This window comes from Zootoca vivipara, chromosome 6 (genome assembly GCF_965207765.1).
Source record: "Zootoca vivipara chromosome 6, rZooViv2.hap1.1, whole genome shotgun sequence".
Taxonomy (NCBI): Eukaryota; Metazoa; Chordata; class Lepidosauria; order Squamata; family Lacertidae; genus Zootoca; species Zootoca vivipara.
In genome coordinates, this window is record NC_142589.1 from 88,170,124 (window position 1) to 88,195,359 (window position 25,236).

The 25,236-nt window shown below is 46.4% G+C and overlaps 1 protein-coding gene across 1 annotated transcript; it reads left to right on the plus strand.

Moving 5' to 3' along the window:
- The first annotated feature begins 913 nt into the window (after positions 1-913).
- On the plus strand, positions 914-24,234 carry LOC118087346 (perilipin-3). Its single transcript, XM_035119904.3, has 8 exons — positions 914-958; positions 12,467-12,531; positions 13,399-13,594; positions 15,556-15,638; positions 17,052-17,547; positions 19,976-20,175; positions 21,613-21,744; positions 22,811-24,234. Exons 2-8 carry the CDS (start codon positions 12,484-12,486, stop codon positions 23,429-23,431), a joined length of 1,776 nt encoding a protein of 591 aa, XP_034975795.1. The 5' UTR covers positions 914-958; positions 12,467-12,483; the 3' UTR covers positions 23,432-24,234.
- Positions 24,235-25,236: the final 1,002 nt, after the last annotated feature.

Here is a 25,236-nt window from a genome sequence, read left to right on the forward strand (position 1 = left end):
TTACCTTTTATCCCATTTACGGGTGAAACTCGAAAATTAGAATATTGTCAAAAAGTGCATTTATTTCAGTAATGCAACTTAAAAGGTGAAACCAATATATGAGATAGATGCAGGGCAGGCACCCCCAAACTTCGGCCCTCCAGATGTTTTGGACTACAATTCCCATCTTCCCCAACCACTGGTCCTGTTAGCTAGGGACCATAGGAGTTGTAGGCCAAAACATCTGGAGGGCCACAGGTTGGGGATGCCTGATGCAGGGCATGCAAAGCAAGATATGTCAAGCCTTTATTTATTGTAATTGTAATTATTTGTCGTTAGGCAGGTCAATTATAAATGGAATGCAATTAATGAAATGGAATAGTGATGTTTTTTTTGTATTTTTATTTATTTATTATTTTAAATAAATTTATTATTTATTATTTTATTATTTTTATTTATTTATTATTTTATTATTAAATAAATTTTATTTATTTATTATTTTTATTATTGTAACTATTTGTTTTATTGCTGTGGGATTTCCAAAAGAAAGCATTTGTAAAAATTAAAAGAAAAAGAAAAAAATCATAAAGTTGCATTACTGAAATAAATGCACTTTTCGACGATATTCTAATTTTCCGAGTTTCACCTGTATATGGCCTTGTTTGGGGTGTGGGGACTCCTCCTACTGGACGATTCTGGGATCTGTCCCCTCTCACCTAGTTTCAAAGTCTAGGCAACTTCTGCCATGAGCAAACCACACTGGAAGTTTTGCAATGCATTGCTGCTGCGATTCCTACAGATGTTGCAATGCCTCCCCCTGCTGTTGTTGCTCCTGGGAAGCTGTGGGAAACTCCCTGGCTGAGTGCCTCCTCTTCCACCCATCACATGTCTCTGGCAATTAGCTATATTAGAAGATTTCAAGTGCGTCCGCCTTGCACAGGACTTTTCCAGAGCCAAGAGGAAGGATCATAAAGAGCAGGTGAGGCTGCTGGTGGCGTATTGTGCTGGGATGGGGTTAGGGAGGCGGCCTAATGAAGCTCACTTTGGGGGGGGGGCAGCCTCTGTCTCTCGGCATAACCTACCTTGCAGGGTTGTTGGGAGGAGAAATGGAGAGGGGAAGAACCTCTTCCTTCGAAGGGAATCTGGGGTAGAAACTGTAATGGCAGCCCAGAAAATAATGTGGTGAGATATAATTATGCCAAATAGGTAAAGAGAAATGGGACGACATTTCAGTGGCGTCTGAGAGAACCAGGAGGGTTAGCTTAAGCTTTGAATAACTTTTTGTGCCTGTTTAACATTTTTTTTTAAAAAAAACAGCATTTCCCCAGATCTCTCCCAAAGAAGCGCTTTGCAAATTGGTGTTGTGGGTCTGTGGCTGAGATCTTTGAAATGCCTGGCAGCGCCCCTAATGGGGATTGTGTTTTAGCAGGCATGCAGGGTGTGTGTGTGCGCGCGCAAACTAGAGCAGTCCCCAATACTACACAAGCATCCTTTGATATTTGTATCCTCACTCATGTCTCAGGAACATCCAGTTTAAGACTACTGCAACTCAGTCTAGAGATGCAATGCCTTTGAAACACATTCGGAGAAAATGGAAGCCAGTTGTAGAATTCCACTGCTAGGTTGATGTAACTGGAATATAATATTCTGGTTTCCACTGAGGTGACCAGCTCCTGCCATTGGTTGGTCGCTGAGCCCAATTCAAAGGGTTGGTTTGGTTTTGAACTTTTAAAACCAGAAATTAGTCCAGAAATCGGGAAGATCCTCTCTCGCTTAGGCCTACTTCCTTAGATCCGGGGAAATAATAGGACCACTCTATTCTGCCTTGGTCAGACCCCACCTGGAGTCCTGTGTCCAGTTCTGGGCAGCTCAGTTTGAGAAGGATATCGACAAACTGGTCCGGAATCAAGCTTTATTAGGAACGCTTGAGGGAGTTGGGGATGTTTAAGCTGGAGAAGAGAAGACTTGAGGGGTGGTAGGCTAGCCACCATAAAATATCTGAAGGGCTGTCATGAAATATGGAGCAAGCAAGTTTGGGCAGGATCCAAACTAATGGATTCAAATGACCATAAAGGAGATTCCAGGTAAACATTAGGATGAACCTCCTGACAGTAAGAGCAGTTTGACAGTGGAACTGACAATCTCAGAAGATGGTTGCGGGTTTTTAAGCAGAGATTGGATGGCCATCTGTCAGGAATTCTTCAGCTGTGATTCCTGCATTGCAAGGGGTTGGACTTGATGGCCCTGAGGGTCCCTTCCAGCTCTAGAATTCTATGGTTCTATGAATATATTATCATCTCCTATCCCCTTCCCCACCTCCCCACTATCTGATGTTTGCTGAGTGTTGTATGTGGGTTGGGGGGGGGTCTTTCAAGTGGTGTCATGGGACCTAAATCAAGTCCTTGGGATGAACTACTAGATGAGTTCATTGAAGTTCACAGAATTAGGTCAGGAATCTCTGAACTACACCCTAAAGTGGTTTCCATAATTGCCAGGTGAACTCAGCAGGTATTAAATTCATTTTAGGGCAGAATTTTGGAGGATTTCCATTTCGAATACATTCTTTCACGTTTCTGGCACTATACACTCTTTTGAACCTTCAACCTTTAAAATCCATACTTTGGCAAAGCAGCTTAGAACATTCTGAATGGCTTGCATCCTTTTCTTGCTACAGCTAGGATGGGGAACCAGCGGCCCCTCCAGATGTTACTGGACTCCAACTCCCATCAGCCCCAGTCAGAATAGCCAGTGATCAGGGATGATAGGAACCGTCGACTTAACAACATCTGGAGGACCACAGGTTCAGATTCTCTATCCCTGATCCACACCTCATGACTTGAATACAGGTGTGGGGAGCCTTTGTCCCTCCAGATGTTGCTGAACTACAATTCCCATCAGCCCTGGCAAGCAGGGCCAATGATCAAGGATGATGGGATTTGTAGCATCTGGGGGACACAAAGGTTCCCCCTACAACTTAGCACAGTGTTTCTCAAACTTGGGTCTCCAGCTGTTGTTGGACTACATCAGCCCAGCTAGCAAGGGATGATGGGAGTTGCAGTCCAGCAACAGCTGGAGACCCAAGTTTGAGAAACACTGTTTAGTGTAAGACTTTGGTAGCATGAGCAAAAGCTTGTGCTAGAAGAAATTTGCCTGTTTTTAAGGTGCCCACCAGACTATTGTTTTCACAGCATGGGCTGCTAGTTAACCTGAGGACAGGTGTGGTGAACCTTTGCCCCTCCAGACACTGCTGAACTCCCATCATCCTGGCACACATTGGACAATGCCCAGGGGTGATGATGAGTTGTCATTGCAGAGCAACATATGGAGGGACAAAGGTCCTCCACCCCTGCTCTCCCTAATAGTAGGGCTGGCCCGAATGGAGATATGCCTGTAAGCTTCCGTATGCATCAGGGATGGGGAAAGAGTGGCTTAGGGAGCTGGGTATGTTTAGCCTGGAGAAGAGAAGGTTAAGGGGTGATATGATAGCCATGTTCAAATATATAAAAGGATGTCATAAAGAAGAGGGTGAAAGGTTGTTTTCTGCTGCTCCAGAGAAGCGGGCACGGAGCAATGGATTCAAGCTACAAGAAAGAAGATTCCACCTAAACATTAGGAAGAACTTCCTGACAGTAAGAGCTGTTCGACAGTGGAACTTGCTGCCAGGGAGTGTGGTGGACTCTCCTTCTTTGGAGGTCTTTAAGCAGAAGCTTGACAGCCATCTGTCAGGAATGCTTTGATGGTGTTTCCTGCTTGGCAGGGGGTTGGACTGGATGGCCCTTGTGGTCTCTTCCGATTCTATGATTCTATGATTCCTGTTGTTGGACTCCAACTCCCATCAGCCCCAGCAAGCATGACCAATGGCCAAGGAGGATGGGAGTTGTGGTTTAGCAACACCTGGAGGTCCAAAGGTCTATCCCTACCTAGCATTCCTAATAAAAATAAAAAATCCTTCCAGTAGCACCTTAGAGACCAACTAAGTTTGTCATAGGTGTGAGCTTTCGTGTGCATGCACACTTCTTCAGATACCCTAGCATTCCTGTTCGTTTTGTCTTATTTCTGGTGGTTGAGCCGCCTTGTGGGTCCCAGAGAATGACAAGGCAAGGGGACGGATCCTTTACATGGCGGGTATGGAATGCACATTCTGGAAGGACACCCTGGACCTAATTATTCGCCCACCGCAAAGATGCGTGGGTGCCTTTCAGATCCTTACAGCCAACATTCCATCAAAAGCTATCATTATCTTCCTATCCCCACAAGGTGTGCCATAGGTTGTGTCAGCTGCCAAGTGTGTAATGAGGAACTGGCTGCTTTTAAGTGGGTGGATTTGGGCTCAAGGTCCAGTGAAGGGAAGGGATGTCCACTAATTCCACTAGCCTGTTGACCATCCTTGAATCCTTCCCAGCTCCTCCGCCGAATGCAAGACCTTGCCCTTTGCTGAAACCTAGGCATGGGGAAACTTTGACAATATTCTGGGCGCCACCTGCTAAAGGTGGGCACGGCCAGATGCAAAAATGCACAGAGCAATTAATGTAAATGTTTCAGGAGTCGAGTTTCTACACACAGAGGGAGCTCCTTATCCCCGCATCTAGACAAGCAAGGGGCACGAGGATGCATGCTCACATTTCGGCAGGCTTGAGGGAACCCCAAAGAGTGCAAATAATATTTAGGGGAGGCATTAAGCCTTGGTGGGGCAGCCCCCCAAACAGTCCAATGAGGACTGTGCAGGCTCAGTGGCCATGGGATGGTGGCTGACTGGTGGGGGTGGGGTGGGGAGAAGGAATGGAAAATGGAGAGGAGGGATAATGGATTGGAGTGTCTGGAATCTTGAAGCACAGAGCACCACACTGCAACACTTGGTTGCAGTCCCCACTTGCAGCACGCACTTATTATGTGCAAGGTGTGTTACAAAAAAAGTACCAAACTGGTTTGACAGGTCCCTGATGCTAAGATGTATAAGACTGAATCAGAGAAGTGCTGGATATGCAAAGGTTCTTTCATAGGTGGTGGACTTGTAAAAGGGTAAAAGAGTATTGGGAAATGATCCATAATGAATTGAAAAAAGTTTAAAAGTACTTTCCAAAAAAACCCAGAGTCCTTTCTGTTAGGATAATTCAGACTGTAATTCCCAAGTGTCAAAAAAAGGTTATTTATGTATGCCACTACTGCGGCCCGTGTTTTGTTAGCACCAAAATGGAAAGAAAGCGAGGTCCCAACCAAAGAAGAATGGCAACTTAAACTGACAGAATATGTACAACTTGCAGACTTAATGTATAGAATAAGAGAACAAGAATAACATAGTCTAGAAACATTTATTGAATATATGGGGGGTGAACTGTGTACAGCTGAAAATGGTGGCAGCATTAAGATAAATTCAACAATGTAAATAAGTTTTGATGGATGCAATAATGGACTACTGAATGGTATAGTTTTTGTAAAATATGCAGGGATTTATGATATACAAAATGAACCCTGGAAAGAGAAGGAGGGAAATCATTGATATCTTAAGGATGTAGAAATGAGTACGTTAAATTGTAAAAACAGAAAAATTAATTAAAAGATTATTTTTATTTTTTTTAAAAAACCAAGATAGGTCCCTGCTCTGAAGTGGCTTACGATGTAAAATATGCACAGGAAAACAACATAGTTGGATACCAGTTGCTCAGAAATAAGATCAGGAGAGAGCTAGGGACTTCATCGCCAGCTTGTGGGCTTCTCAGAAAGACATCCAGTTGACCCCTGGGGGGAGAACAGGATGCTGGACTAGACTAGATGGTCCCTTGGTCTGATCCAGCAGGGCTCTGCTCTGGTTTCATTTGTAGACCCCTTCTATGCCAAAATGGTTTCTGAGTAAGTTTACAATAAAATATGCAATATATTGCATTTGATTTCCCCCTCTTCCTGTCACCTTTCCCTTGTGGGTTGTGGGTTGCTGTTGTTGTTTTAAGATTGTAAGTCTGCAGGCAGGGCCTGCCTTGTTTTTAATTCATTGCCTGTGAGTCGGTCTGGGGACTTGGCTGAACAGTGGGGTGCAAATGCTCTCAATAAATGCATATATGTATAATTAAAATTAAATTCAAACATTAAAACATGCTTAATAAAAATAGACAGTGAAATAAACAAACAAGAGGCATAACAGTTAGAATAGTTACAGGTAGGTAGCCGTGTTGGTCTGACGTAGTCAAAACAAAACAAAAAATAAAAATAAATTTCCTTCCAGTAGCACCTTAGAGACTAAGTTTGTCATAGGTATGAGCTTTCGTGTGCATGCACACTTCTTCAGATACGCTGAAACAGAAGTCACCAGGCCCTTATGAATTCCCACCACCCTTCTGAGTAATACCCCTCCCCACCCTCTGACTATACATAAGGGTCTGGTGACTTCTGTTTCAGTGTATCTGAAGAAGTGTGCATGCACACGAAAGCTCATACCTATGACAAACTTAGTTAGAATATGTTTTTTTTAAAAAAAAAAATCAGTTGAAACAATGAAACCACAAGTGCAGTTCAGGGGAATGCTTGTCTAAACAGGTGTGTCTCTCTTCAAGAGCAAATGGAATGACTGGGCAACATGGATTAGAGGAACAGTGTCGTGTGTGTTTGTGTAGTACAGGTGGAGGGAGCAAGGTTGAACAGGCCACATTTTGTTACGACAAGCTTCACCTGCCTACAGCCATCTACCAGCCATCCACCCATCTCGTTCATGTCCCTGAGGAAAACAAAATATCATTATGAGGTTACACAATTGCATTGCCCAATCGCCCCCGTGTTGGATCAGGTGACGGAGCAAAAAAGCTCCAAGGCACAAAAGATGGACAGATGTCCAGGTCAGATAAGACAAGCACACATTTGCTTGATGCTTTAGATGGAGACGATGATAGATGTACTTTGAAGTTCAAGTCGGGGGAGGGGAGGAGAGTCATTCCCACATATACGATCGGGGATGCCCTGAAAGCAGCTATGCAAGGGGGGGGGGAATGGCTAAGATTTTAAAACATCGAAATATTTAAAAAGAACATACGAAAAGTGTTTGTAAAGCACAACAAAGATAATTACAAAGTTGTATTATTTGCGGATGATATCCTTTTATTTATTACAAAACCAGAAGGTACAATTCCAAAAATTATGGAGAAAATAAAAACCTTTGGCAGAATATCAGGATATTCCATAAACTGGACAAAATCAGAGGTTTTACCAATAGGGCCAAGGGCTACATTGAATCCTAGAATCACAATAATGCTAACATCTGGCAGAAACCTAGAATAATATTGACCAATATATTTACTTAATCTGAATCAAAAGGAGATTACTGCTATTCTCACCTCTAGACTGAATAACATTACCACTAGTATCATCAGCCCAGTTGATACCAGGGTGACATATATCATTGGATCTAGCCCACAGATTTCTGAATAGTAGGACAGCAGAGCAAAAGGCATAGTAATCAGTTGGTTTTGATCACGCTGGACTTGCATAAAGCATTTGACTAGCTGGAGTGGCTGTTGCATCTAAATTTTCTGAAATTGCCTCATCTGAGAAATAAATTTGTGGGTGCTATTACAAAATCATATAGTACCTCAAGAGCAGTGCTGAAAAACAATTTTATTAATTTCTCTTTGTCTGAACTTCATACAGCAGGAAATTTAGTTTGCGTCATTGAAAGTGGATGTGGCATTCTTGCAGAACAAGCCCATTTCTACCCACCCCCAAGCCCATAAAACAATGGCAAAATGCACAGGGGACTGTGAACTAATAGGAATATCTGTGTAAACATCTCAGAGTGATTACTCACCAAACAGTTACATCATATAACCTTCATGCAAACTTTGTAGGACAACTTGGGATAAACATTCAATAAACAAGTCATCTGGGAGAGTCCCCATCTGATTAATAATAATAATAATAATAATAATAATAATAATAATAAATTATTTGTACCCTGCCCATCTGGCTGGGATGCCCCAGCCACTCTGGGGGACTTCCAACATATAAAACATAATAAAGCATTATGATAACTGTCAGAGGGTCGTTGTGGCTACTCTAGAGTAACTCCGCTTGAGTCCAGTTTGTCTTTATAGACTTTTATTTGCAAGGTATTTACAGTGCAGAGACAGCTTAAAACATGACCTCTCATTCCGAATCAGAATCCGGCAATGGCGTACGTCTGTTGTTAGGCCAGCAAAGTAGTCGGGGCACCCCAAAATGCCTCCCCCTTGACCTGCGTCACGGTGCTCTCCTTAACTCTTGCGCCAGAAGGAGCGATGCCCTCTCAGTCTCCTCCCTGTCAGTGGAAGGGCTCTCCAGCATCCTTGAGCCCTTGCCTGCATCTCTCCTCCCCTGAGCCTCCCCATTGTTCGCACGCTGGCTTCTCTCTCCCTCCGAGTCTTTCCCCTCCCCCCTGGCTGTTTCAGACCCACTGCTGCTCCCTGTGCTAGGCGAGGTGGACGTCAGGATGATGGGGGCTGGCTCCCTGTAGGGAGTCACCCTTACAATAACTTTTTATTCTATTTGATTTGAATGGGATAGTGGTGTGTGTTTTCTTCCATTTTGGACCCTTAATGAGAAATAATATTACATCAGCTGTTGTGTCATTTTCCTTGTTTGGGTGTTTTCTCTGGTCCTGAGTTGTAGCTTTATTGGTGCTTCTGTTGGACACGTGCAAATATTTATATTTCTCGACAAGGGAGGGCAGTGGCAGAGCATCTGCCTTGCATGTTGAAGGCCCCATCTTCGATCCCCAGCATTTCCAGGTAGGACGGAGGAGTGGAAAGGAATGAGCTTAGCTCAGGCATAGGCAGCCTTGACTCTCCGGATGTTTTGGAACTACAACTCCCATGATCCCTAGCTAACAGGGCCGGTGGTCAGGGATGATGGGAATTGTAGTTCCAAAACATCTGGAGAGCCAAGGTTGCCTATGTGTGGCTTAGCTGCATCTCATGGACCCAGAGGCAAAGGATGTATTAGAGCAGAAATTTTGAAAGGCAGTGTGGTCAGAATGCTGGACAAGGACCTGGAATGTCAGGTTTCATAAAAGAAAACATATTTGCCTAAGCACCTGAAATATACTTGGAGTCCTGTAGTGACTTCATGCTACTTATTGCAGCTTGTAAAACAGTGAATGAATTCCTCCCAAACCTCAGGCTTTTATACACAATGAGTCCCGTCTGATTGGCTGATTCTGCTTCCCTCCTGGGGCCTGATTGGTCTTTTCCTTCAGGCCAATCAGTTGTTGCATTCTAGGATCCTACTTGCCTATTGTTCTAGGATCCAAGCCTAGTACATAACAGCACCGAAAGGGCGTTAAAGGAACTGCCAGATAGGGAACCAGGAGCAGGCAGAGTACTGTTGCATTCATCTCCTGTTTTGCAGCATCCCTAGGGGAAACCTGGTTGGTCACTGTGGCAACAGGATAGGTGCACCCTGATTGAGAGCAGTACATGTGAAAAGGATCTAGGAGTCTTGGTAGACCACAAACTTGACATGAGTCAGCAGTGTGATGCAGCAGCTAAAAAAGCCAATGCAATTCTGGGCTGCATCAATAGGAGTATAGCCTCTACATCTAGGGAAGTAATAGTACCACTGTATTCTGCTCTGGTCAGACCTCACCTGGAGTACTGTGTCCAGTTCTGGGCACCAACTGTGCTTGGGAGGATCACCGGGTGTGGGGTGGAGTGTCAAAAGGACATGTAACCATAGCCACCAACTCAGACGGCTTTAAAAGAGGATTAGACATATTTAAGGAGGATAATGATGATAATAATAATAAACTTTATTCGCATTAGCCATTAAGGAGGATAAGGCTACCGGTATCTTATGAACTGATCCACACCCTGCAATCATCCTCTGAGGCCCTTCATTGTGTGTCTCTGTGAGAGGTGGCAACACAAGAACGGGGCCTTTTCTGCAGTGGCTCCCTGTTTGTATAATACTCTCCCCAGGGAGGCACTCGCCTTGCACTTTCATAGCATATCTTTAGGCACCAGGCAAAAACATTCCTCTACAACCAGGCCTTTGGATAGTTCGTGAATACGATCTTTTCTGGGCTTAGAACCAGGCTCCATTTTTTCTTTATACAAGGGGCTTTGAATTCCAGCGAGTTCCCGTCTATGTTAGAAATCCCCAACTTACTTCTGTTTACAGTTACGGCAGGGGCCCTAAGTGGGTTCAAGATGGGAGCATCCAAGTGTGGTTTGATTGCTTTTGTCAGGCCGGGCGAACACAAGGGAAGAGCAGCCGTGGAGGGGTTTATTTCTTTGAGCGTACTTGGAGAATTATTTTCACATATGGGGGAGGGTTTGGTCTTTGGTGAGTCTTTCTTGTCGATCTCTTTAGTGCATTGCACTTTGGATTTTTTTGTGGATACTGTATAAGAGGTGATGATAATAAGTTGAAGAGTTTCTGCCACTGTTTTTTACTGATATGTTGGGTTCTTCTCGACGGCTTAATTTTTTTGATGTTTTTTAGTTTTCTTCATCCTGGGTTCCGGTTTTCTTTTGTGTGAGTTCTTTTTGCATGGTATGTGGATTCTAGCGTCTGAGTCCGGAGTCTGATCTGTGACTCTTTTTTTTTTTGTATATATATATTTTTTTAATTTTACAAAAAGAAAAGAAAAGGAAAAAAGATACATTCTCCATTCTTGTTTCTTAACTCTACGGACTTCCTCACATCACCCTTTTGAGCTCATTTTTTGCTATCTAAATTTTGCAGTTTCCAAATATCTTAATTTAACATCATATCTCATATTTTAAGCCTTGATTCTTAATTCTTACACATTTATCCTTACAGAAAATCCTCTTAATTCCTCTCCTGTATTATCAAAATTCCCTTAACTTTTATACAATTTCAAAAACATTATTCACTACCCCAAAATATCCATAGATCCTTTTCTATATCTTCTTCTTTAATCCCGTCTTTGAACTAATTCATCCCCCCCTTCCCCTTGGAATTGGTGTCTCCAGAAATTTCAGCTAGCTCCTTAAAACTTTCCGGGTTCAGACCGTCTTTATCCACTCAATAAAAAATAAATCAATATTCCACCTTCACCACACTCCTACTCTGTCCCAATCCAACCCTTGCTCAGCCCGCTTCTCCCCCTGCTGCATTCCCAACTTTTTATCTTCAGTCTCCTTTTCTTTCTGTCCCCAACCTACATCCTTCCCTCCCACTCTCACTGGGACGGCAACCTTTCTGATTTTCCCCTTTTTGGGGGGACTTTCGAATCAAGTCCAATCCCTGTTCCTCCCCTCCCACCGGTGGAACAGTGATCTTCTTCTTCTTCTTCTTCTTCTTCTTCTTCTTCTTCTTCTTCTTCTTCTTCTTCTTCTTCTTCTTCTTCTTCTTCTTCTTCTTCTTCTTCTTCTTCTTCTTCCTCCTCCTCCTCCTCCTCCTCCTCCTCCTCCTCCTTTTCTTCTTCTTCCTTATATTTTTCACAGTTTAAATCTCTTGGTTCAAAGTCCCTTTCTGTTGGTTCAGCAGTCTTCTCCTCCAAGATTAATGTTTTTCCATTAGGGTTGAGCATCTCCTCTTTCATTTCCAATTTTTTTTCCAGAATCAAATCCCACAGTACATTTTCTTCCTCCGAATCCAGAACCTTCTCCTCCATCTTATTGTTATTCTCCATTTCCATAAGTGTGACAGAGCCGGAAATAGTATTATAATACTGATCTGTGGCTCTTTTTGCCTGTTTGAAATTCTCCACAAGTGTCAGGAGTAGGCCATTTGTTACCAGGGGCGTACCCAGGATCAAGGGGCGGGAAGGGAGGAGCCACAGTGGGAATGTGGGTGGGGCTACGTGGCCTGCGCCTCCCAGCTCTTCTGAGGAGGCGGCCCCAGGCTCCTGCTCCCGGAGCAAAGCTCCAGAGGCGCGCGGGGAACGCGAGCCTGTGGCTGCCTCCTCCGCTTACGCTCCCCACTCCTGCTTAGCACTCCTCCGCTTACGCTCCCCGCGCACCTCTGGAGCTTCGCACCGGGAGCGGGAGCCTGGGGCTGCCACGCTGCGCCCCTCAGCCTTTTGCTTCTAGGGGGGGCAATTGCCCCCTCCTGCCCCCCGCCTATGCCCATGTTTGTTACTGCTAGGAAATTTTTTATATTGTGGAGGTCTGTGCGTATCTGATGTATTTGGTCATGTAGCTGGTCACCTCTCTCTTCTAAACTGTTGGCATTGGCTGTAGGCTGAGGGCCTTGCTGGTTTTTCCTGAGATTCTGAGTTGAATTTACCTTTTACACTTCCCCCCTCCAGAAATCTCAGGATAGTAGGTTGGGCTGCGAGGGAGTTTGAACCCTGGAACTCCCTGGGCCTCATCGAATGCTCTAACCACTACATCATACTGTCACTTTGGAAGAGGCCTTTGTTGGTGGTCATCAGGCCGAGAGGTCAGAGCTAGCATTCCTTAAGCACTCACTCAGGTATACAGCCCATGTTAATAGCAAAAAGCAAAACCCATCACCGATCCTGATCACCTTTCCATTCTTTGTCCCCTCCGCCTTGCAGGTGTGTTTGACTTTGCCATGGCCACTGATGTCAAAGGAGATGGCCAAGAGGCTCCACACACAACGGTAAGTGACTATCCCTGTTGAAGTGCCCTGTTGAAATGCCCTTGCTACGAATGCCAGCAGAGGCTGGTCTATTGACAGGAGCAAGCCAGCAGATCACATCAAGCAATTTGGAGTTAACTCATTATTAGCAACAACAGGATCTGCGCAGGACTGTCAAGGCCAATGATCACAGCAAGCCCATCTTCAGCAGGTTTTGCCCCCATGAAGCAGTTGCTGAGACTGAGGGTCCGCACCTCTCCAAAGCCAGGATTTCCCCCCAAGCAATCTGAGACTGCTCCTGCAAGAAGCTAACTTCTCCGCACTCTTCATGCCTCTCCTTGTTTATGAGACCGGGGTGGGGGGAGGGAGCTTGTCACAGCAGCACGGGGAGACACCTGAGACTCTTCACCAGCTGGACTTAGCCGGCTGGATGCAGAAGAGTGGTGGGAGAAATCAGCTGGGGAACCCCCAAAGGAAGCAGGCTAGGAGGCCAGGGACTGATGGTAGAACAATGATGAATGGTCAGAAGGGGAAGAGGGAGCAGACTGGGAGGAAGATATGTCAGAAGCAGAAGAGGTAACAGGGTTTAGTGAGCAGGTGGCAGAGAGCAGTCCAGAATTAGAGGCAGAAGAGGTGGGATTCCAAGAGGCCGAGATGAGGTGTGTTTGAGTCAGGCTGCTGAAGAAACCAGTTGGTCCCCCCCCCTGCTTTGACCAGCTACCCTCCCCGCTGATCTATAAGTGCAACAACCCCCCCTGTGATTTTCAGGTGAAATTTAATAAATTTAATAAATAAATGGAGTAAATAAAACTTTGCGAGGGGGCTCTGCGCCCTTCTTGAATTTGCCACTGTGCTATAACACTCTCACCGTTCTCCACCCTCTTCCAGAATGTCGTGACCAGAGTGACCAGCCTCCCCCTAGTCAGCTCCACCTACGACATTTGCCAATCTCTGTATAACTACGCCAAGGAGAATTACCCCATCATCAATTCTGCCTGCAGCGTGGCGGAGATGGTGGCGGCTGTGGCTGTCGGTAGTGCCATCGGGGGCGCCCAGCCGCTTCTTGGCCATCTTGAGCCCCAAAGTGAGTCCTTGAATGCCACGAAATGGGGGGAAGTTGTGGTGTGTATATAGGAGAACTCTTTGTGGGGTGCTGAAGGCAGCCTTTGCCCCGGTGGTTCTGCCTGCATTGGGGGGGGCAAGCAGAATTTCATCCAGAAGGCTGTGCCAGTTCCAGACCTGCCTATGAGCTGAAGGTACCCCATTTTACGGCTTCTGTCTTTGCAGTGCTATGCTTTTATCAAAAAGCAAAAGTGTTCCTTTAAAACAGGCATTCCCAAACTGCGGCCCTCCTGATGTTTTGGCCTACAACTCCCATGATCCCTAGCTAACAGGACCAATGGTCAGGGATGATGGGAATTGTAGTCCAAAACATCTGGAGGGCCGAAGTTTGGGGATGCCTGCTTTAAAAGGTACCCAGCTGTGCTTAAAACACACTTTGCAATACTCGAGCACTTGCATTAAAGGAGAGCTCTTTGCGCAGCCTCAACTCCCTCACAAACAAATTGGGACCAACTTTGCTAAACCTGAGCTCATGGGTGTAGCAGCTGCCCCCCAGGCAATAAAAATAAATAAAAATACATAGCAATCTGATGCTCTCCCCCCACCCCCCAAAAATCTTGGCTACCTACGCCCATGCCCAACCTATTGCAGAGCTCCTGCTTTAGCCTAAATGTTCCACCTAAACATTAGGAAGAACTTCCTGACAGTAAGAGCTGTTCGGCAGTGGAATTTGCTACCAAGGAGTGTGGTGGAGTCTCCTTCTCTGGAGGTCTTTAAGCAGAGGCTTGACAGGCATATGTCAAGAATGCTTTGATGGTGTTTCCTGCTTGGCAGGGGGTTGGACTGGATGGCCCTTGTGGTCTCTTCCAACTCTATGATTCTATGATTCTATGATTCTAGCCATGCAAGCAGACCTTACCTGCATTTGCAAACAGAATAATAAAAGGCAATCTATTAGTCAACTTTGTTTTTTTCCAGGAAGATATGCCTGGTGCATTTCCAGCACTCAAAATCAGAGCCAGACTTTGAGAATTTGGGTCTGAGAGACATAAATTTCTCAGTGGTGGCTAGTTCTTTTCACCTTCTGAGTGGGTTTGAAAATGTTTCTAATCCGCATGACTTTTTGTAGGGGTTTTTTTGTGCCATCTCATATGTATTTTATGTTGATGTAGTTTTATTTATTTTTAAAAATTGATATTATTTTCTGCTTGGCATCTGTCTGTCTTGGGAGACAACAGAGTTCACCTTTGGAGGTGAAGTCAAACTGTTTTTTTTGCTGCATTAGCAGCACTGGAGTGCAAGCCAAACTTCGGCCCTCCAGATGTTTTGGACTACAATTCCCATCATCCCTGACCACTGGTCCTGTTAGCTAGGGATCGTGGGAGTTGTAGGCCAAAACATCTGGAGGGCCGCAGTTTGGGGATGCCTGGTATAGAGGCTCTAGATTTGTGTAGGGTCTACTCCTTAGCCTTTTCTTCTCCCGAAGATGTCCTGCAAGGCCTGTATAAAATTATAGAGTTAATGGTGCTATTTTTATAGAAAAAGAGGTGCCGGAACTCAGCATGAGCACCTCGCTCGTTCTCTTAGAATGGCAATGGTACCCACCCGAGAGATGCCAGAACCAAGTTCTGGTGAGTTCTGACTGGGGGAAAAAAAGCCCTGGAGTAGGAAGAGATAATAAGCATTATCTAGTCCAACCCCCTGCAATGCAGGAATCTTTCACCCTTCATGGTTCTTGAACCCACAGCCCTGAGATTAAGAGTCTCATGGTCTACCACTGAACTATATCCCTCAGCGGATATAGATTGTTGTTTTCCGTGGGGTTTTGATCTTGGTTTTGTTATTTTCCTGCCTTGGAAATGTTTGCTTTTAAACGATAATAACAATGTGTGTGTGTGTGTGTGTGTGTGTGTGTGTGTGTGTGTGTGTGTGTGTTTTAACACACACTGATTTTGTGTGATCTGCCTTCCTTCCTTCTATCAGTTGCTGCTGTGAATCAATATGCTTGCAAAGGGCTGGACCAGCTAGAAGAGACTCTCCCTATCCTTCACCAGCCGGCCCATCAGGTACAAGTACAATAGCAGAATCACAGAACTGCAGAGTTAGAAGGGAGCCCCCCGAAGGGTCATCTAGCCCAACCCCCTGCAATGCAGGAATATTTTGCCCAATGTGGGGCTCAAACCCACAATTCTGAAACTGAAAAGTCTCACGCTCTACTGATTGAGCTATTGTCCTAGGCAGGCCAGTCATGGGTGGGGCCAGAGTCTAATAACCCAAGGTGCCGTACATGGTTCTCCTCTACATTCTCATCCTCACAACAATCCTGAAGGGTAGGCCAGGCTGAGAGGCAGCAACTGGCCACTCCAGGTGACCCAGTGAGCTTCAAGGCCAAGTGGGGAGATCTGAACCTTGGTCTCTCCCAGGTCCTCCTAGTCCCCTACGCCACACTGGCTTTTTAAGCTGTTAATCAGTATTTCTGCCATTCAAATTAGACTGAAGTAGTCTGCATGCTGTAGTTTTCCCCTGACAGATCTACAATTCCCAGTATACTTTAGCAAATCACAGTTCTTGAGATTCTTTGGTGGGGAGGTCACCAGCTTTAAATGTTGCGCTTTAGATCTATGGTGCTGATCTGGTGCCCAGAGTTAATATGGTATTATTCAGCTCCTTTGCACTGCATGTAATGTGGTATAGCTGTTAGAGCATTGGGCAAGGACCGAGAGACCAGGGCTCAAATCCCTGCTCAGCCATGAAGCTCACTGGGTGACCATAGGCCAGTCAAAATCTTTCAGCCTAACCTACCTCGCAGGGTTGTTGTGAAGATGAAATGGAGACAGGCAAACCATGCACCTGACAGGAGCAAGCCAGCAATAAATCACACTGAGGAAGTTGGAGTTAACTCTTTATTGGCAAAAAACAGGATCTGCACAGGAGTGTCAGGCCTAATGAGCACAGTGACCCATCTCTGGCAAATATCCCCCCCCCCCTGAAGCAGTTGCTGAGACTGGAAGTCCCCACCTCCCCCCCATCCTCTGCAGGGATTCCCCCCCCATGCAATCTGAGACTGTGCCTCCATGAAACTAACTTCTCCCCTGCCCTCTTCATGCCTCTCCTGGTGCTGGGAGACCAGAGGGAAGGGGAGCCTCTTCACCAGCTGAAGTATCTCTCCTCTGCTCTGCTGGTTCAGCTTCTGCCACTGATTCTGGACTCCCTTGCTCACTAAGCCCTGTTGCCTCTTCCACTTCTGACACATTTCTTCCCAGTCTTCTCCTTCTGACCACTCATTGTTGTCCCACCACTACTCCCTGGGCTCTGAGCTTTCTTCTCTTGAGGGTTCCCCAGCTGGTTCCCCCCACCGTTTCTTTGCATCCAACCAGTCTGTGGCAGTACCTTGGGCTCCTCAGAAGAAAGGTGGGGTATAAATGTAGTAGTAGTAGTAATACTGTGTTGACCTTTGGTCTGCCTCCTTTCCTTTCTAGGTGATTGAAGACGGTGTCACCATAACCAAAACGGTCATCTCTTCCACGGTCAATGTAGCCAAGGATGCTGCTTCCGGGGCCAAGCAACTCTGGTCGCACAGAGTATCTGAAGCTGTCGATCTCACCAAGGACATTGTCCAGGACAGTGTCAACTTGACCAAATCGGTGGTGAGCTCCACTGTCAACACCGCAGTGAATGCCGCAAACGAGGCGAAGGAGCTGGTGACTCATAGGGTGGCCGACGTCGTCAACCTGAGCAAGGAGACGGCCCAGGACAGCGTGGAGTTGACCAAGTCGGTAGTCAACACCGCCCTCCAAGCTGCGCAAGACACGAGGGAACTTGTGGCTGGCCAAGTCAAGACCTGCGGGCCTGTCCAGGAAGGCATTGAGATGACCAGCCTCCTGAAGCAGGCGCTGAGCAGCGGTGTGGACGCCATGTTGGGCAAGACAGAGGATATGGTGGACCATTACCTGCCGATGACTGACGAGGAGCTAGGTGAGAATGGGCTTTGGTGCTCAGCAACATTGGCTGACACTTTGGGAACTGTGGTTCGGTCAGGATTATGGGGGTCTTCGAACAGCTCTCAGCAACTTTGAGAAACTACACCTCCCATAATTCCATGGAGGAAGCCATGTGGTTTCCTTGTGCTTTAGATGTATGGTGTGAACATAGCCGAAGCCAGGGTGGCCAACTCCCAAGAGACTGTGATCTACTCACAGTTAAAAATGGCGGTGATCTACCCCCTTTTGGGGGTTCAGGTCAAAATTGTTGAGCTTTTTTTAGGAAGGCCCATTTTTAGGAAAGCCCTGTTTCTTTGGGGTACAGGGCAAAAATGTTGAGCTTTATTTAGGGGAGTCAGCTTCTTTGGGGGAGAGCCAGTGATCTATCACAAGACGTCCAGTGATCTACCGGTAGATCACGATCTACCTGTTGGATGTTCCTGGCCTAAGCCAAAGTTTATTCATAGCGGTTCCCTCGCTACGAGAAGCCAAGTTACAGGGAACCAGGCAGAGGGCCTTCTCGGTAGTGGCACCCACCCTGTGGAATGCCCTCCCAGTAGAGGTCAAAGAGAACAACAATTACCAGACCTTTAGAAGACATCTCAAGGCAGCCCTGTTTAGGGAAGCTTTTAATGTTTGATGGATTGCTGTATTTTAGTGTTTTGTTGGAAGCCGCCCAGAGTGGCTGGGGGAGCCCAGCCAGATGGATGGGGTATAAATAATAAATTATTATTATTATTATTATTATTATTATTATTATTATTATTATTATTATTAATTGCTCAGCCAAATACAGGTTGTAGCCACGAACAAACAAAACAAAGCCAAACAGGTATCAAAAACATGTTATAGCACATGATTAAAACCTTATAAAACTCAGGGAACAAGACTCTAGGGCTTACCTGAGTTGAGAGGCCTTTAGTGCAAATTTCGCTGTGTTAAACATAAAAGATTTGTTTGAGCTAGACAGCAGGTAATTGGGTTTTTAAAAAACCTATTTTTAGTTAAAGATTTCTTGGTTTACAACAGGTAATTGATTTTATCGATGTCACTAAAGATGGCAGTCGACTCGAGGGGTAAAAGCGATGCATAGCTGCCAAGTTATCCCTTTTTTTAAGGGATTTTCCCTTATGCTGAATAGGCTTCCTCGCGAGAAAAGGGAAAACTTGGCAGCTATGAAGCGATGTAACCCTGCCGGGATTGCGCTGCCAGGGGTGGTGCGCCCCCTCCTGCACTCCTCTTCCTCTGCCAGTGGGCCTCGAGTGGCGGTTTTAGGCCTTGGTTGGTATTCTATAGTCTTATCTGTGAGGCGGGGGGCAGCATATTGATGCACTCCCTTGTGGCGGCGTTTGCAGGGCCCGTTAAAGGGATGATTGCGGGAGTCACCGGCCCTACAGGGGCGGCACATAGGTCAAACTCCCGGCTAGGTGAAGTGGGGGGGCATGCTGGGTAAGTTCACGCTTTACAGTCCCTTCCCATAACACCTGGTTGCCCTGCGCACCCTCAGCCCGTCGGGTATGCGAGGGATACCTTCCAAGGCCTAAGCCAAGGTTCCTACACCTGAAATTAAATAAAGTTGTGGGCTCATTTAAACCCATACATTGTTGTCATGTCTCTTCTCTTGGGGGTGGGGCAAGCTCCGGGGACAGACCTGCAGCCCTCCAGATGTTTTGGCCTACAACTCCCATGATCCCTAGCTAGCAGGACCAGTGGTTGGGGAAGATGGGAATTGTAGTCCAAAACATCTGGAGGGCCGCAGGTTTGACATGCCTGGTTTAGCGTGTGGGCTCATGCTATGTACTGAGCTGAATCCTAGAACAATAGGATCCAGAATGCAGCAGTCTGATTGGTCTGCAGGAGCCACCCAATCCAGCTCCAGGTGGAAGTGAATCAGTGACCTGATTGGCCTGCAGGAGCAGCCAATCAGGCTCCTGAATGAAGTGAATCATCAATGCCACAGCAACGCGTGGCAGGGCCAGCTAGTAATGTATATATAGCAGATGCTTGGGGAAAGTTTCATTCATTGCTTTACAATAAAGAGCATGAAATCACTACAAGACTCAGTATATTTCAGCTCACAAACAAAATCATGGAGGAGGAGAAGGAGAAGTGGCCACCACGAGGCATGACGGCTGTGCTCTGGTTCCACAACTGCAGTAATGTTTATACACACCAGTTGCTTATGGAGCCAAAATGGTACCTCTTGCACACACAAAAGGATGGGTATTAGCAGGCTTGAGGGGGGTTCCCAAGTTCTGCAGATAATAGAATTGTGGAGTTGGAAGGGGCCCCAGGAGTCATCTTGTCCAACCCCCCTGCAATGTACAAGTAATTTTTTTTGGGGGGAAGCCCCCCAACCTTCCAGATTCACCCATCTTCCCCCCCCCCCCACGCTGATGTTTATCTGTTCATATTGGTTGCAGTCAAGCTGGCCACGGAGGTGCAAGGTTTCGGAGAATCCTCCTTGGAAGAACAGAGGAAGCAGCAGAGTTACTTCGTCCGCCTGGGGTCGCTCTCGAGCAAAGTCCGCCGTCGTGCTTACCTGCATTCCCTGCTCAAGCTGCATCTCATCAGGGAGAACACTCAGAATACGCTTTCTCAGCTCCAGCTGGTGATCAACTTGGTGAGTCCGGGGCGTTCATACTTAGCAGGCATAACCCAACTACCTCAATGCCATTGTACCACCGTTCTCTCCCTCTTCCACAACACTATGGATGCCACACACCCAAGTTCTTGCGCTGTCCCTAAGGGCATCTGGTGGGTCTCTGCAGGAAGCAGATTCTGAATATAAGAGGAGGCTGCTGGATCAGGCCAACAGCCCACCTAGTCCAGTGTCCTGATCTCACAGTGGCCAACCACATGCAAGAAGCAGGATCTGAGCAAAAGAGCACTCTCCGAAAGCACCACTGCTGAGTGTCATTTATCCCTGGGACAGCTCAGTCAGTAGAGCCACAAAACTCTTAAATCTCAGGGTTGTGGGTTCAAGCCCCGTGTTGGGCAAAAGATCCCTGCATTGCAAGGGTTGGGCTAGATGACCCTTGAGGTCCCTTCCAACTCTGCAATTCTAGGATTCTATAACTCCCAGCAAAAATGAGCCAGCAATATTGGCCAATAAGAAGAGTCCTGCTAGATCGGGCCAATGGTCCATCGTCTCCTTCTCACAAAGGCCAGCCTGGTGTTTATGGGAAACCAAGAAGCTGGGCCTGAGCACTAGGGCACTCTCCCTAGTTGTCATTCCAGTAAAGAATGAGTATGTCAAGCGGCCACAGAACAACGATGGAAAGCGGGGGGAGAGAAACACAGAAAATTGGGTGGATCAGAATGGAGTATCCTGGACGCAGACAGGAGCAATTCCACACACTGCAACATTTTGTTGCCGTTCACCCTAATTTTACTTATGCCCACCACGTATAGATATGTGGCTTACATAAAATTTTGTGAGTTGTTTTTGTTTTTATCATGTATTTTCTGCTTTTATATTGTATTTTTTATGTTGTGGACCGCCCCGAGATCTGCGGATGAAGGGCTGTATACAGATTTAATAACTAAAATAAAATGCTCAGTAACAAATAGCAATTACAAGCAGACATTAATTCAGTGGGTGTAAAAAAATGGGAAAAGAGCAGCAGATTTTAAAACCGAATGTACATGGTGAACACGTACCGTTCTAGGTAGGCTTGTTTATGTATATAGACATATTTGAATTTTTTCAGCTATGTTTTATTCTGGATTGTTGTATTTGATGTTTGAATGTTTTGTAAACCACTTTGATTTTTCTTACAACATATAATGTGGTATAGAAATGATGAAATTAATAACGTATACGTTATACAAAACATGACACTGACACACATTGCACTAAAACTTTCCGCATTTATTGTTGACATCCGTTTTATCTCCCCTCCATGTTTTTGCTTCGTTTCATAATCTTGTTTTATCTCTCACTTAGAGAGAAGCAGTGTAAAAATGCAAAAGTTATTGTCTTCCATTGTCAGCATCCCTTGTCTCCTCCCCCCACGTCCTCACTTTCTGACTTTTTGCGCCCCACTTGCCTTGGCAGGTTGAAGCCGCGAAGCAAGGCATTGGGAAGCGGCTCCAAGAGGCTCAGGAGAAGCTGAACCAGCTCTTGCTTGAGTGGACCCAGGCACAGCCAGAAGAGAGGCAGGCCGTAGCCGGAGGCACAAAGCCAGAGGTACCTCTCGTCTCTGTATCGCTTCAAAAGCTGCTGTTGGTTTTTTAAATTGAGGGGAACTACAAGTTAGTCGTGCTCATCAACTGCAGCGGGTCTACTCTAAGTAGTATGCAGTTGGATATAACCTTATATTTGAATTGTGCTAACAGCAAGGGGCTCTTTAAGCCACTCCCCCCATGATGCAAACAGCAAGGGGCTCTTTAAGCCACTCCCCCATGATGCAAACAGCAAAGGGCTCTTTAAGCCACTCCCCCCATGATGCAAACCAGAAAAGGCTCTTTAAGCCACTCCCCCATGATGCAAACCAGAAAAGGCTCTTTAAGCCACTCCCCCATGATACAAACAGCAAAGGGCTCTTTAAGCCACTCCCCCATGATGCAAACCGGAAAAGGCTCTTTAAGCCACTCTCCCATGATACAAACAGCAAAGGGCTCTTTAAGCCACTCCCCCATGATGCAAACCAGAAAAGGCTCTTTAAGCCACTCCCCCATGATGCGAACCGGAAAAGGCTCTTTAAGCCACTCCCCCATGATGCAAACAGCAAAGGGCTCTTTAAGCAACCTCCCCCCATGATGCAAACCAGAAAAGGCTCTTTAAGCCACTCCCCCATGATGCAAACCAGAAAAGGCTCTTTAAGCCACTCCCCCATGATACAAACAGCAAAGGGCTCTTTAAGCCACTCCCCCATGATGCAAACCGGAAAAGGCTCTTTAAGCCACTCCCCCATGATACAAACAGCAAAGGGCTCTTTAAGCCACTCCCCCATGATGCAAACCAGAAAAGGCTCTTTAAGCCACTCCCCCATGATGCAAACCGGAAAAGGCTCTTTAAGCCACTCCCCCATGATGCAAACCGGAAAAGGCTCTTTAAGCCACTCCCCCATGATACAAACAGCAAAGGGCTCTTTAAGCCACTCCCCCATGATGCAAACCAGAAAAGGCTCTTTAAGCCACTCCCCCATGATGCAAACCGGAAAAGGCTCTTTAAGCCACTCCCCCATGATGCAAACAGCAAAGGGCTCTTTAAGCAACCTCCCCTCTGTGATTGTGTTGTTTCGCCCTGGCAGGTTGAATCAGGTACCCTGGCTATGCTTCGCTTTGTCACCCAGGACCTCGGACCGGTCTATACTCAGTTGGTATCCACCATCGAAGGCCTGCCCAGCAACCTCCGCGAGAGGGTGGCCCAAGCCCTCGGCAACGTCTCCCAGCTTCACGCTTCTTTCGCATCGGCTTCGTCCTTCCAGGACTTGCCCTCCAGCCTCCTGGCGCAGAGCCGGGACAAAATCGCCCAGGCGCAGGAGGCCCTGGAGACGCTGGTGGAGCACATCGTCCAAAAAACGCCCTTGAACTGGATCGTGGGGCCCTTCCGGCCGTCGGCAGGCACCGAGATGGAAACAGAGAGCCCGGAGATGGAAATGTTGGCCCCAGAAGATCCCATGGACGAGGGTGAGGCCCCGGAGGAGAGCGCGGCGGTATCCAAACTGGCGAAGGTCTCAGTCAAATCAGCGAAGAAAAAGAAGGCAGAAGGCGAGGGGGAAGAGGCAGCCCAAGCCTTGGTGGCGGGAAGTCCAGGCATGACCGGGAAAGCAAAGAAGGAGATAAACGAGGGAGAGGAGATGGTGAAGAAGAAGAAGCCCAGCAAGAGCACTCTGAATCAGATCTCCGATGCTGCTGAGAAGCAAGCATAAGAGTCTGGGGCCCAAAACCAGTGGTTCAGCCATTGCCATTTTGCACCTACACATAAATACACTGCAAGAAGCCAATCCATTAAAGGGAATCAAAAGCAGGGAGCCCGAACGACCAGTTCAGAGGGGAGGGTGCCCTCTGCGTCTCTGCATGAGTTCATGCTCCAGATGCAGACACACTGGGACAGCCTCCTCTCAAAGCCTGGGCCATTTCACTCCTAGGGTGTGAAGGCTGAAACTTGCCTGTTTTTCATTTGGTGGTGGTTGTGGGGAATGCGCCAGTTATCAGGGTCTTGTGCTAAGTGAGAGCAAGCTGAATCTTGCACGGACCGGGCTGGCTGATTTATGTGCTACAGTGGGGAATCCTGGGACCCTCTGGATGTTGCGGGTGGACAGATTCCATCGTCCCTGATGGGAGCTGAAGTCTCATAATGCTCATCCTTACCAATTCTCTATACACAGCTGCATAGGTGGGTCTATGTTTAGATACCCATCCATCGTTGTGGCACACAGGCAGGGGGTTTAAAACCTCGGGTGTTCACCGTCCGTTCAAAACGGAGTGGCTAGTCCTCATTGTTGCAGAGATAAGCTTGGAAGAGAAGCAACAGAGGAGGGTTGAGGAATGAAGGTAGACGTTAACAAGGCTTTGTGAACATGGTGGGTTTCAAGAAGGGTTTCGGAGGTGGGGTTCAGTGTGTGTCTTAAACTGCACTTCCATTACTTTGTAGTGTTTCGGTGGTTTTGTGTAACTCTTGCCTGCCTTACCCTGTGGAGGGAAAAATAAAATGTCCTTCTTTTGCACAGTTTATGCTGATAGCAGACTCCTGTCTTTTCTGAGTACAGAATCGGAGTTCTTCAAGAGCCCTTCAGTTGGTTCCTGCTGCTTTGAAGCACAATATGCAAGCGGCCTGAGCAGCAAGGATGTTGCTAAAAGCTCCATGGAATTTTTCCAGTAGCACCTTAGAGACCAACTACGTTTGTCATAGGTATGAGCTTTCGTGTGCATGCACACAAAAACTCATATCTATGACAAACTTAGTTGGTCTCTAAGGTGCTACTGGAAGGATTTTTTTAATTATTATTTTTGACTACGTCAGACCAACACGGCTACCTACCTGTAACTAGTTCCATGGAATTTATTAGCTGGCAAAAATAATCTGCTAGGCTAACGCCTACACATGCCTCTGGGAGTCACTCGTGGCCTAGAAAGGAAAGGAGCCAACTTTTTTTTTAAAAAAAGCTCCCCTCTTTGTTTGCCTGGAAATTACTCTTTTCACCATAGGTGACTAGGAAAGGGTGTCTGCTTAGAAGCTTGGGGGAGAAGGGATAGTGGTTTGGTTTGGTTTTTTGTTTTTTTCCATGAGGTGCAGTTTAAAGTGATTTACAAAGTGATGTAAACATTGAAACCAATTATAAACAAACCAGAGTAAAATTTAAAAAGCAAAAAACAAAAATACACACCAGTGATGATCTCACTCAACCCCCACTTGCAAAAGTTAAGCAAAAAGCAGAGGCCACAAATATATTGAATAAAAATGCAGCCTTATTGGGCTGATAAGGGTCCTTTTAAGTTGCACCCAGGCAAGGACAAAGATAGTTAAAACGACACCGGGTTGAGTTTCAGAGAAAGAGTTTTAATCTCTATATAGAGAGACTCAAGGTGGTCCTCCACGACATGAGTAAAGAAACACAGATTTCAAAGCTTCTTTATACACTTCTTTTGGGCTCCTTTCCCCTCCCTGTAAATGTGTGCACGCAAGGGGGTCACGCACACAAGGGGGTCACGCACGCAAGGGGGTCACTAGTAC